The 13735-nt window shown below is 32.3% G+C and overlaps 1 protein-coding gene across 4 annotated transcripts in view; it reads left to right on the top strand.

The window, feature by feature from the left end:
* The first annotated feature begins 492 nt into the window (after positions 1-492).
* LOC131434807 (platelet glycoprotein 4) overlaps positions 493-13735 on the top strand; it is a 247031-nt gene continuing 233788 nt past the window's right edge. For all 4 annotated transcript variants that reach the window (XM_058601970.1, XM_058601972.1, XM_058601969.1 and 1 more), the window contains exon 1: positions 493-781. Coding sequence is in view for 3 of the 4 variants with exons in the window: in XM_058601972.1 (XP_058457955.1) it covers positions 721-781 (61 nt within the window). In the remaining variant the exon portion in view is untranslated. The remainder of the gene's footprint in view (positions 782-13735) is intronic.

Genomic DNA, 13735 nt, shown 5'->3' with positions numbered 1-13735 from the left:
GATATATCGTAACACATGCGAAAAACATCTAAACAATTTTCAAGCAGTTTCAACAAGACTGTCTCTTTTAGCTTTTTAATGGATTGTTTTGCTTTGACACTTCTCATGAGTTTTTGGCTAATAAAATTGTAAATAAAACCAATTTTATTTTTGTTTTCTTTGTGCTGTCCTTCAGTAATGACAGTGATAGATAAATAGAAACAAATTTTCTGATTTTAATAACGAAATTAGTTGTCAATGAGAATTTCGTGTTGCATTGAAATATTGCTGGTTTGTGTCCAGAATATTCGCCAACTAAACACATTCTTTAAAAATAAGAGTTTTTTCAGCAAAGTAAATTCTCAATTTTAACTAATTTTATAGTTATTTTGAAAATTTTATTGTTAAAATCAACTAATTCAAAAACAGTAATACGAATTAGTCGCAGAGCTAATTTCGGTCGTTCCGTGCGAGAAACGTATGCGTTATCTCATTCGTTTCCTGATACGCGCGTAGATCGGTTAGTTTGCGTTTGGTATTACAGTGTTTCGAACAAAGTTTGATAGATATTTTTCAATTCGATCTTGAAACATAAATGTAGAAAGCTTGATGACGTATAAAAGCTCAAACGTTGATAGCATTGGTGTGAGTCATTCATAACTATTGCGTTATAATTACCTCATCGCTAATGGTCAATATCGAAAAACTAATAAACCGTGAATAGGTAAAGGTTTCTACACAATGTCAATGGAAATTAATAACAATTCGTATAAAAACATTAAGCACCAGTATAAATGTAGCGGTGAGTACTCATTTCAATATTTGTGAATGCGTTTTCATTTAAAAGATAGAACAGATTATTGAGTGATAGCTAAACTTAGAACCTTCCAATGCCATTTTTTTGGTTCTGAAGCTAGTGAAACCAAATAAATGATAACATCGGTGAATATATTAAAAGAAAAAAGTAGAAAGTCTAAATATGTTCAGCCATTAGAAAACTATGCAGATAAAAAGACGGGTGGTTAATGTCAGAGACACGACTAGATGACGTGAATACGAATAAAACTGAGATGTTTTTCCACACATCTGAATTTTTTTCTTTAGTGTGAGCGAATTTTATATTTATTAATTACAAAAAGGTGCGCAAACATAATAGAAATACAAAATCTTACCTTATGGCGACGACCGACGTATAACATGTAAAAAAAATCAAATGAAAAAAATATTTACTTATATAATATTAGCATTTTTGTATATTCAGGAGTATATTTCGAGAAATGTCAGAACATATTTGGTAATTTGTTGTACCTGAAACATATAGCAATGCACAAGATAAAAATTAAAAACAATAAATTAAAACAGTATACAATAAAACAAAATTTCTTAGAATCTGCTCGGTTTTGGCTGTTTGAATATTCATAAGAATACTAAAACCTGTTTTAAATCACCTAGTGGTGCAATGATACCTTTCTAATACACAATACTCTGGTATTCTATTCAAAATGTTTCTCTTCGATTTTTGAAGGAAACCAAATGTTACAACTGTGCATTGCAGTTCACCATACATCCAGCTATAGAACATAGAACGGCTTAAATCCTTTCTTTGTATGAACGGATCTTTATCGTTGCGACACTGAGCAGCATATCTGAATAGCATATTATCCATATGAAGGCATATTTAATCATATATCGTGAGGATTGACGTCAGGTGACGTTTAGAAGAAAAATTTGCTGACGTTTAGAAGAAAAATTTAAAAAAATAAAATAAAATTCGGTGATTGGTTACGCTAGTTAAAAAGCGAGAAGATTCTTAAACTAATAGTACGGTTTGTTACGCTAGTTCAAAGTGAAGAAATTATTGAACTAATAGTACAGCTTCATTGAAATTAGCTTCGTCATTAGATACAACTCATATTCAGTTGATAATATTCCTAATTAGTTAGTTTGTAGCAGACCCTTTCAGCTTGGAGCGATCTCAATCTTCAGTTCAGCAACGCCATCGCACGGCGTCTCATTCAACATGTCATGTCAATTGTATGGGTGCGCATTGTTGCTATTTTGGCGCGTACGAATTTGACATTTCTCTCCCCTATCTCTATGTATGTGATTCGATGCGGACTCGCCTGAGGGCGCCATGTTCACAAAAAAGGATGTTGCCAATGATTTGTTCGTGAAATGTGAGAGCTGGATATCTTGTTAATATGATGTCTTTGTTTATAGTTACCTACCCGCTATCAATAATTTAGGGGAGTCATGAATTAAAAGATAGATAAAGAGTATAACCTATGGTAATGTATAGAGTGAGTGATTAATATTTCTAAACCTAACCTAAAGTTACTGTTGTAGCTTACCCATCACCGAGCTATGCGATAGACATAAAGAAGTACGTGCATGAGAGACACTAAACGTGAGTTATAATTTGAGCCAGTGTATGTAGATAGTTAATCATAAGTTTGCATAATGAAAAGTTTTTATATATTACCTTCTAAACAGAAATTTTAAACGGCAGTATAATAGTTGTCCAGCAAAATTATTACTCTGAAATAAAGGTTCAAAAAATCGAAAAATTGTCTTTGTATTTCGTTGCTAGTTGCAAAATTTCGGTAATGTCAACATAAAAAAGGCGGGTGGGTAACACTTCCGAATATCAATTAGTTGATCAATTGTATGAATTATGCAAGCATTCCCCTTTTTCACTACTAGAATTTGAAACGATGCACCTAAACTAAAGTACAGATTAGTTGCATTAAACATTCTGAAACACAAATATTTTGAAATAACCAGTATAGTTCTTTATAATAAAAATAGCCGCATACAGAATTTTAATGTCGATTATTTCATTTCGGATTTGCATAATTTATTGAAACGGGTTGTTGTGTTAGTGCGTACTCTTTCACGGGTTGTTTGAAGTTTTGGTTCATTTCTTAGCTAAGGCACACTCCATTTCTTATCAACTAATTTTTTGGTTGAATTAGAGAAATAAAACGTTGTTTTCAACCAACATAAATGGTTGAATTGGCTTCTACAATTTGCAGCTATATGGCGCACTATCACCGAAAAAACGTTAACACTATAATGACTACTAGCCACTAGATGGCACACAACTACCGAAAAAAAATTCAGTCGCGGCTGTCTTTTCTATATTGGCAGGTATAAATACGATGTTGTATTGGAGAAAAAGAAATAAAAGAAACATAAACCTCTTTTTGAAAATTTTTCTTCTAAATCGCTGTTTTCTTCATTCGACTTCGCGAAATCGACTCTCTCACTGAAAACTTTGAGCACTCGGAAAACAAAAAACCAAATACAAGTAGTATACCGGATAAGGTATCCCGGAAGGTTAGAAGATACAAAAAACATCATTTGACATATACAATGTATGTATGTGTGTATGTCTGTGTGTGTATGTCTGTGTGTGTATGAATGTGTGTGTGAATGTGTCAAATAATCTCACTAGGTTTTCTCGGAGATGGCTGAACCGATTTTGACAAACTTAGATTCAAATCAAAGGTCTCGTGGTCCCATACGGAATTCCTGAATTTCATCCGGATCCAACTTCCGGTTCCGGAATTATAGGGTAAAGTGTGTTCAATATTGTACACCGTCACTTAAACCGGCGAAATAAAAAACGAAAAAAATTTTCTAAACTGTTCTTAAAACTACACAAATCGATAGTCATTGTCCGGATGTACCGGAAATAGTGGTCATATATACCAAAATGGATCTCACTCACTTTTCTCAGCGGTGGTTAGACCGATTTCCACAACCTTAGATTCAAATCAAAGGTCTTCCGGTCCCATACCGAATTCCTGAATTTCATCCGGATCCGACTTCCGGTTCCGGAATTATCGGGTAAAGTGTGTTCAATATTATACACCGTCACTTAAACCGGTGAAACAGAAAACGTAATTTTTTTTTTCAAAAATCGAAGAAAAATTTTTTGAATAGAATACCACAATATTATATGTACATGAGAAAGGCATCATTACACCACTAGGTGGATTAAAACAGGTTTTAATGGATTGACTTTTCATGAGTTTTTGGCTAATAAACTTGTTAATAAAACCAATTTCATTTTTGTTTTCTTTGTACTGTCCTTCAGCAATGATGGTGATAGATAAATTGAAACAAATTTTCTGATATTAAAAACAAATTTAGTTGTCAATGAGAATTTCGTGTGACATAATCTCGGAAATTTCAAAGTTAAACTTTTCTGAAATGTTTGGTATAAACGAGTATCAAAGAAGATATTTCATAAGACGCGTTTGACTTTCTCTTATTTTGAAAGCTCATCGTCCAGTGATCTGTGGAAGGATTTATATAATCTAACTACAATTAGAATCGAAAATTTTCAACTTGAACGTGTATAGCAACAACAATGAAGTTTTTTAATAGTACACTATTGAAAAATCTGTTTGATTCAACCCATGACAGCACCAGCCAATCAGAACGCGAGCTGTCTGCATCTACAAGAGCATCCATATTAAAGTTGAGTGGTTCATTTTTCCTACCATTTGCTGAGCAACTGTTCCCGAAACAAGACACACGAGAGCAACATCGAGGACCTGTCGCCTCACTGTTTCCCGTTCTGCGAACAGGAAAAGGAATTTTGGAAAACGGGCTGTTCGTACACCGCTGCCAGTAGCAGGTATAAAACGAAATGTCATGTAAGAAATAGCGTCATTTAAGTTAGAGCAGCTACTCTGAACGCACTCGACATCGTCAGCACGATGGCACCGAAAACCGGTAGAAATGCAGCCAAAAAGTCCAGCAAGGCCCATTCAAACCACTTTTCAGTGCTTTTCAGACAATTCAAACCACTTTGCAGTGCTAAAGATCATCCTAAAGAACTAGTTGAATTTTGTCGCTTTCCTACCATTTCTGAGCAACTGTTGCTGATACAAGACACACACGAGAACCATCTCAGATCTAAATGCAGATCTTGTTGATTGTGATAATTCAAGGCACTTTTTAGTGCCACAGATAATCAGAGTTAATTAAACTTTCAATATTTCCTACCAAAAGATTCATCAAGATGGAAGTTAAAATAATTTGCACCGTCACTAACACATTCAATTACGAACGGCAATGTGAAAGTGAAAGTGACGATGTTGAACACATTTTTATACTAGTATACAAATCTGCCGGGCGAAACAGAGTTGCCACGAATACAGATCAATATGTATTTTTGTCGTGAATACTTTAGCATGTGGCCGAAAACAAAAATGAACAAATTGTTACAACAAAGATTTCCACTTGATTTGCGCATTCTACTTTCCAGGCATATCAGAACAGGCTAAACTTAAATCAATCTCAAATATTTCTTAATCACAGTGATGTGCTCGTCCTGAAAAGGACTGGGTTTTTGTTCAACTCGCGTTACGGATGGCCAGCTGCAGATGGCGAGGGATGAATTTCGTTTTCTTGTCACGGGCAGCGTTACTGGCCAATTCCAACACTTCGGCAGCCAAGTACTCCATCACTGCCGCCAGATAGACCGATGCACCGGCACCGACACGCTCGGCGTAGTTTCCCTTCCGGAGCAGACGATGTATTCTACCAACTGGGAACTGAAGACCAGAACGGTTTGAGCGGGACTTTGCCTTGCCCTTAACTGTTCCTCCTGTGTGCGTGTTTCTACGTAAAAATTCCACAAGATGCTGTTAACAGCTAGACAGTCAATTCAGTATTGCTGGGTGCCGCTCTACTAACTCTCTCTTTTATGTTCTCTCACTATTTCCCGTTCTGTGAACAGGAAAAGGAATTTTGGAAAAGGGGCTGTCCGTACACCGCTGCCAGTAGCAGGTATGAAACGAAATGTCATGTAAGAAATAGCATCATTTAAGTTAAAGCAGCTACTCTGAACGCACGAGACACCGTCAGCACGATGGTACTGAAAACCGGTAGAAAGGCAGCCAAAAAGCTCAGCAATTCACATTCAAAACACTTTTAAGTGCTTTCAGACAATTCAAAGCACTTTTCAGTGCTAAAGATCATCATAATGAACTAGTTGAATTTTGTCGCATTCCTACCATTTTCTGAGCAACTGTTGCCGAAATAAGACACACACGAGAACCATCTCTGATCTAAATGCAGATCTTGTTGATTGTGACAATTCAAGGTACTTTTTAGTGCACCAGATTATCATAAAGAGTTATTTAAACTTTCAATATTTCTTACCACAAGATTCATCAAGATGTAAATTAAAATAATTTGTACCGTCACTAACACATTCAATTACGATCGGCAATGCGAAAGCGAAAGTGATGATGTTGAACACATCTTTATACTAGTATGGGGTCGTGTGAGAATATGCCATGCGAAACAGGGTTGCCATATATGCAGAATAATCTGTATTATTGTTATTATTATTATTATTAATTTTATTATTATTATTATTATTTATTATTATTATTATTATTATTGTTATTATTATTATTATTATTGTTATTATTATTATTATTATTTATTATTATTATTATTATTATTATTATTCTTATTATTATTATTATTATTATTATTATTATTATTATTATTATTATTATTATTATTATTATCATTATTATTATTATTATTATTATTATTATTATTATTATTATTATTATTATTATTGTTATTATTATTATTATTATTATTATTATTATTATTATTATTATTATTATTATTATTGTTATTATTATTATTATTATTATTATTATTATTATTATTATTATTATTATTATTATTATTATTATTATTATTATTATTATTATTATTATTATTATTATTATTATTATTATTATTATTATTATTATTATTATTATTATTATTATTATTATTATTATTATTATTATTATTATTATTATTATTATTATTATTATTATTATTATTATTATTATTATTATTATTATTATTATTATTATTATTATTATTATTATTATTATTATTATTATTATTATTATTATTATTATTATTATTATTATTATTATTATTATTATTATTATTATTATTATTATTATTATTATTATTATTATTATTATTATTATTATTATTATTATTATTATTATTATTATTATTATTATTATTATTATTATTATTATTATTATTATTATTATTATTATTATTATTATTATTATTATTATTATTATTATTATTATTATTATTATTATTATTATTATTATTATTATTATTATTATTATTATTATTATTATTATTATTATTATTATTATTATTATTATTATTATTACTATTATTATTATTATTATTATTAATATTATTATTATTATTATTATTATTATTATTAATATTATTATTATTATTATTATTATTATTATTACTATTATTATTATTTCTATTATTATTATTATTATTATTTCTATTATTATTATTATTATTATTATTATTATTATTATTATTATTATTATTATTGTTACTATTATTATTATTATTGTTATTATTATTATTATTATTGTTATTATTATTATTATTATTGTTATTATTATTATTATTATTGTTATTATTATTGTTATTATTATTATTATTATTATTATTATTATTATTATTATTATTATTATTATTATTATTATTATTATTATTATTATTATTATTATTATTATTATTATTATTATTATTATTATTATTATTATTATTATTATTATTATTATTATTATTATTATTATTATTATTATTATTATTTTTATTTTTATTGTTATTATTATTATTATTATTATTATTATTATTATTATTATGATTATTATTATTATTATTATTATTATTGTTATTATTATTATTATTATTATTATTATTATTATTATTATTATTATTATTATTATTATTATTATTATTATTATTATTATTATTATTATTATTATTATTATGATTATTATTATTATTATTATTATTATTATTATTATTATTATTATTATTATTATTATTATTATTATTATTATTATTATTATTATTATTATTATTATTATTATTATTATTATTATTATTATTATTATTATTATTATTATTATTATTATTATTATTATTATTATTATTATTATTATTATTATTATTATTATTATTATTATTATTATTATTTTTATTATTATTATTATTTTTATTATTATTATTATTATTATTATTATTATTATTATTATTATTATTATTTTTATTATAATTATTATAATTATTAATATTATTACCATCATTATTATTATTACCATCATTATTATTATTACCATCATTATTATTATTACCATCATTATTATTATTACCATCATTATTATTATCACCATCATTATTATTATTACCATCATTATTATTATTATTATCATTATTATTATTAAAATGACTCTTGCATACCGGAGATCGTCGATACATTTCAGACCAGGCCATTGCAATTGTCTCGTACTGAAATTTCGAGAAGAATCAGATATCTTCGAACTTCATAGCATCAATAAGAATAAACTATTTATTGTCAAATTTTATTATTATTATTATTATTATCATTATTATTACTATCATTTTTATAAAAATGACTCTTGCATAGCGACATTACCCACCCGCCTTTTTTTACCATATTGATGTGCATATCGTAATTATTTCTTGCTGTTATCAAATATATCGTATTCTGTGTTTAATTCACCTAATTGTTGTAATGGATCAGGGAGGTATGGCTGATGAAATGTCCTGTAGAAAGTCATTCATTTCTTCAATAAGCAATAAACTCAATGCAACTGTTTCAAGCGCTGTGGCTGATCAAATGCAGCAGATAAGAGAGAAAGTTGGTGTTATTACTAGTGCTTTAGAGTCTTCTCAGTACATTTTGTCTGAGAAGTTCGATATGATAGCGTCGGACTTCTAGGAAATTAACGTCTGCAATTAGAAATTAATACATTTAAACACTCACTTACTTTGCTGACAGCCACTGTCAGTAAAATAGAGACGAATCACGATAAAAAAACAAAAAGACTGTCGACAATAATGCAATGATCCCTCATGTCCTACTGAAAATGTGGGTGAACTTGTACTAAAAACTTTTAAGTGCCTTGGTGTTAATTTGTCTCGTGATTCACTTGTTTCTTCGCCCCGTTTGTATCCTGAAAATGAAAATTCTGGCGCCGCCATTCCGATAAGAGTGGTCTTCACTAACGAAACCACTAGAGGAATAGTTTTTTTATTAAAAGCAAGAACATTGCCCATTGATTGTTACTATTGATAAATCTTTTAAGGAAACGAAGGTATCAATTCGAGAAGAGCTCTCGTCTTCTTTTCTGGAATTCCTAAAAGAAACTCGGATCTCTCAAAAATTTTTAAACATAAAATATTTATGGCCGGGCCGAGGAGGAGTAATATTGTAAAACCTATTTTAATCCACATAGTATTGTAATTATGCCTTTCTCATTTTCATTTTCTCCTGCATATTACAGCAGAAATTTCCCGAAATACTACAATTTCAAAAAGTTTAGAAAATAGTTTTGAAGATTTATGTTGCATAATACTGCTACATTTGAGTTTAAGTTAGTGAAAATCTATTCAATCATATGTGACAAAGTGAAGTGAGCTACATTTGATTACATTTGATTACTATTGTTGTTATACATCGGTTGTTCTTGATACCGAACGGACGTCTTATCCTTTTGCGCTATTCGAGAGTCAAACCGTTGAAGCTATTCTCAAGTATTTTCCCCTACTCGATTTTAACTGTGCCGCGCCGCGACTATTCGGCCTTTCCCGTAAAGCCGTCGTTCGAAAAGGTGCATGCTTTTTGCCGTACAGCGCTTGGCTTGAAGAAAGAAGATGTGAAGCGACTGCAGTGCCATCGAGGTGGAGCGTGTGCCTTCGTGAAGGTCAGTGACCTAGAGATAGCACAAAGAGTTGTCGATGATCACGACGGAAAACACGAAGTAGAGTTAGAGGGGAAAAAGTACAAACTCCGAATCACATTGGAGGATGGAAGTGTCGAAGTAAAGGTGCACGACCTCCCCGAAGACGTGAGCGAAGAGAAAATAGTGAAATTTTTGAGCGCATTTTTGAGCGATGTTGATATGGAGCGAAAGTAACAAAACAAATGGCTCTCACATCATACAACGTCGCTTCAATTAACATCGGCACGATCACGAATCCCACGGAAATAAATGCGCTTCGTACTTTCATCAGCAGCCACTGGCTCGATATCGTGTGCTTGCAAGAAGTAGAGAACGAGCAACTCTCCTTGCCGGGTTTCGTCGTTTTCTGCAATGTTGATCACACGAGAATAGGCACCGCTATCGCTCTGAGAGAACACATCCAGGTCTCTCACGTCGAGCGAAGTCTAGACGGGCGACTCATCGCATTGAGATTCCAAGACGCTCCTTCCGGTGCTGCGCAACGCACCGCACGGGAGGGATTTTTCAACGGAACGTTGCCTTATTACCTCCGGCACCGCACACGGCACGTTCTTCTAGCGGGCGACTTTAATTGCGTGCTTCGAACGTGCGACTCGAGCAGTCCAAATCCTAGTCCCGCACTGAAAACAGCTGTGCAGCAGTTACAACTACAAGATGTTTGGGAAAAATTATGCCCGCGGGATGCAGGTTTCACATACGTGAACAGAAATGCCCGGTCTCGCCTCGATCGTATGTATGTCAGCAAAGAACTTCGCGACAACTTACGAACAGCACAAACGCATGTTTGCTCATTTACTGACCATAAAGCTCTAACACTTAGACTTTGCCTTCCTTCACTAGGACGCGAGCACGGTCGAGGTTTTTGGTCACTGCGACCCCATCTACTAACCGATGAAAATCTCACGGAGTTTCAGTATAAGTGGCAGTACTAGACCCGACAGCGCAGAAATTATCATTCATGGATGGAATGGTGGCTGTCATACGCTAAGCCCAAGATAAAATCATTTTTCAAATGGAAATCTCGCGAAGTTTTTCAAGAGCTCCACAGTCAACATCAGCGAATGACGTTTATGAGAATAAATGAGACGCACGTAGCAGGGGAACCAATATCAATATTCCATTTAGGAGAGAGATGAAGGAAAAAAAAACCGAGATGAAGGCATCATTCAGCTACATACAGAGCGGGAAGGAATTATCGAGGATCCACATGCCATCGAGGCGCAGATAACAAATTATTTCTCTTGTCTCTACTCCGAAGATGCAACCGATGGAAACGAAAATGACTTTTTTTCTCAGAGAGAGTCATCCCACCGAATGATCCACTGAACGAAGCATGTATGGACGAGATCACCCAAGCAGAGCGAAACATCTTTCAAGCCACTCTTGCTCTGAAAGACCGAATAGCTGAGATGCGCCACCGTCGCCATGCCGGTAAACTCATCAGCTTCGATCTGGACCACGCATTCGATACACTGAGCTAAATTTTCTTTTTCACATTATATGATATTCTAATGATTTTGCACTATTAGCATTTCCAATAATAGTTACAAGATGTGTTCAACATCATGTCAAATATATGAGATAATCTCATGAAACATAAAACTCTTCTTAACGTTATTTTTACAGGATTTCCATATAACGAATGAAATTTCCAGTCTGAGTCAAATTTATTGGCGCGTCTTATAACCATTACTAGATATCCGCACAACATACATTGGAACAATTTATGAAGCGCATATTATATTCTTTTCGAATTTATTTATATAGGTTCATATATACCATATGACTAGTTTTATTAAATTTATATATATATATATATATATATATATATATATATATATATATATATATATATATATATATATATATATATATATATATATATATATATATATATATATATATATATATATATATACATATATATATATATATATATATATATATATATATATATATATATATATATATATATATATATATATATATATATATATATATATATATAACTTTCAATGGAGGTCATACGAATAGCAGATAATTGCCAACTACTACTTTTCTTTGAGGATTCAAGCTTTACTAGTATTCCATTCGGTAAGGGAGCACCTCATGATATTTGCGAAAGAGAAGTGAGATCCCGAGACTGAAAATAAAAAAATGAATCTTGCTAGACAGATAGAGTAATGAAATGTACCGGATATATATTTCATGGTCCGTTAACGCATATCCTTGAACGAAGTTGGATGAGCTGTCTTGTCAGCGATTTAAAATTACATTGAGATGCGGAACTTCCCGAAAAAAATGGTCTGGAGCAGTTGATGAATATCGAGGACACAACTATTCACGACTTTCATCGGATTTCCGTATAAATTATATGGGATATTTTTATAACTTTCATTATGATAACGTCCATTTAGATTTGACGTACACATTAAATAAAGATTATAAGTTTCCATATAATTTCTATGAATTATATTCTACATTTGATTCATATGACAAATCTAATGAATATAAATAAGATTTTGATTTCAGTGTAGAGTACGACACTCATTTTTTTTCGGAACCATGCGCTCGCTTGGTATCAATGAGGATTTCACGCATCTACTCTCTGTGATTGCGAGCCGATCCACATCGCGTTTGCTGATCAATGGACATCTTTCTCGCTCGTTCGAAATACAACGTTCAGTACGTCAAGGCGATCCAATTTCAATGCATTTGTTCGTGTTTCAGTTGCATCCATTGATTAAGGAGCTTGAGCGAGTCTGCGGCAGTGACTTGCTGGTGGCTTACGCAGACGATATCACCGTAATCGTAACATCCAACGAGCAGATAGAAGCGATGAGAGTGTTGTTCGCTCGTTTCGAAACAGTTGCCGGTGCCAAACTCAACCACCGAAAATCAATGGCGACTGGGAGGGGCATGGAATCAGTACCTCGTGGATACAAACAACAGATGCGGTGAAAATCCTGGGTGTTGTATTCGCAAACTCAATACGACTGATGACGACAATGAATTGGGATGTGATAACAAGTAAATTCGCTCAACTAATGTGGCTGCACTCTCCACGGCAGCTGACACTACACCAAAAGGTTATTCTGCTGAATACGTTTGGCACTTCGAGGATATGGTATATGTCATCGATTCTGCCACCATTTGCAGTACACACGGCTAAAATCACGTCAACGATGGGCAACTTTCTTTGGAGAGGAATTATCGCCCGCGTCCCAATGATGCAATTGACCCGCTGCAGAGAGGAAGGCGGACTGAAGCTGCAGTTACCAGCACTGAAGTGCAAATCGCTCGCAATCAACCGGCATCTCCGTGAAATCGACTCTCTTCCCTACTATAGATCCTTAATTCACCGCGCAAACCCCGACCAGTAATTCCAGTAGATCTTCCCGACCTCAAACAAATCCTCTCAAATCTATCCCAAATTCCTCAACAACTTTAACAAAACCCCTCTGCCGATAAAATCCAACTATATTTTGTACATCAAACCGACCTGCCAAGGGTGGTTCGAAACAATCCGTCAATCGACTGGCATTGCTCGTGGCGTAATATAGCTTTGAAACAGCTCTCCTCGTTGCAACGATCGGAGCTATACCTGTTAGTGAACGAGAAGATCGAGCACCGCAAATTGTTGTTTACTATGCACCGTACTCCAGACGAATTCTGCATACACTGTGGAAATCAAACGGAGGAGACCTTCTGCCACAAATTTAGTACCTGTACTCGTGTCGCGCCGGCTTGGACGGCCCTACAGCTGAGATTAACAGGTATCACAAACGGATGGAGGCGTCTATCGTTGAAGAAGTTGTTCATTAAGTACATCAGCTTCGTTAACGAAAATAATAATATGATAGATGTAGCCGAATTAATGTTTCACCTTGATATGTAATTTT

Source organism: Malaya genurostris, chromosome 3 (assembly GCF_030247185.1).
Source record: "Malaya genurostris strain Urasoe2022 chromosome 3, Malgen_1.1, whole genome shotgun sequence".
NCBI classification, from domain to species: Eukaryota; Metazoa; Arthropoda; class Insecta; order Diptera; family Culicidae; genus Malaya; species Malaya genurostris.
This window is presented reverse-complemented; position numbering and strand designations above follow the sequence as displayed.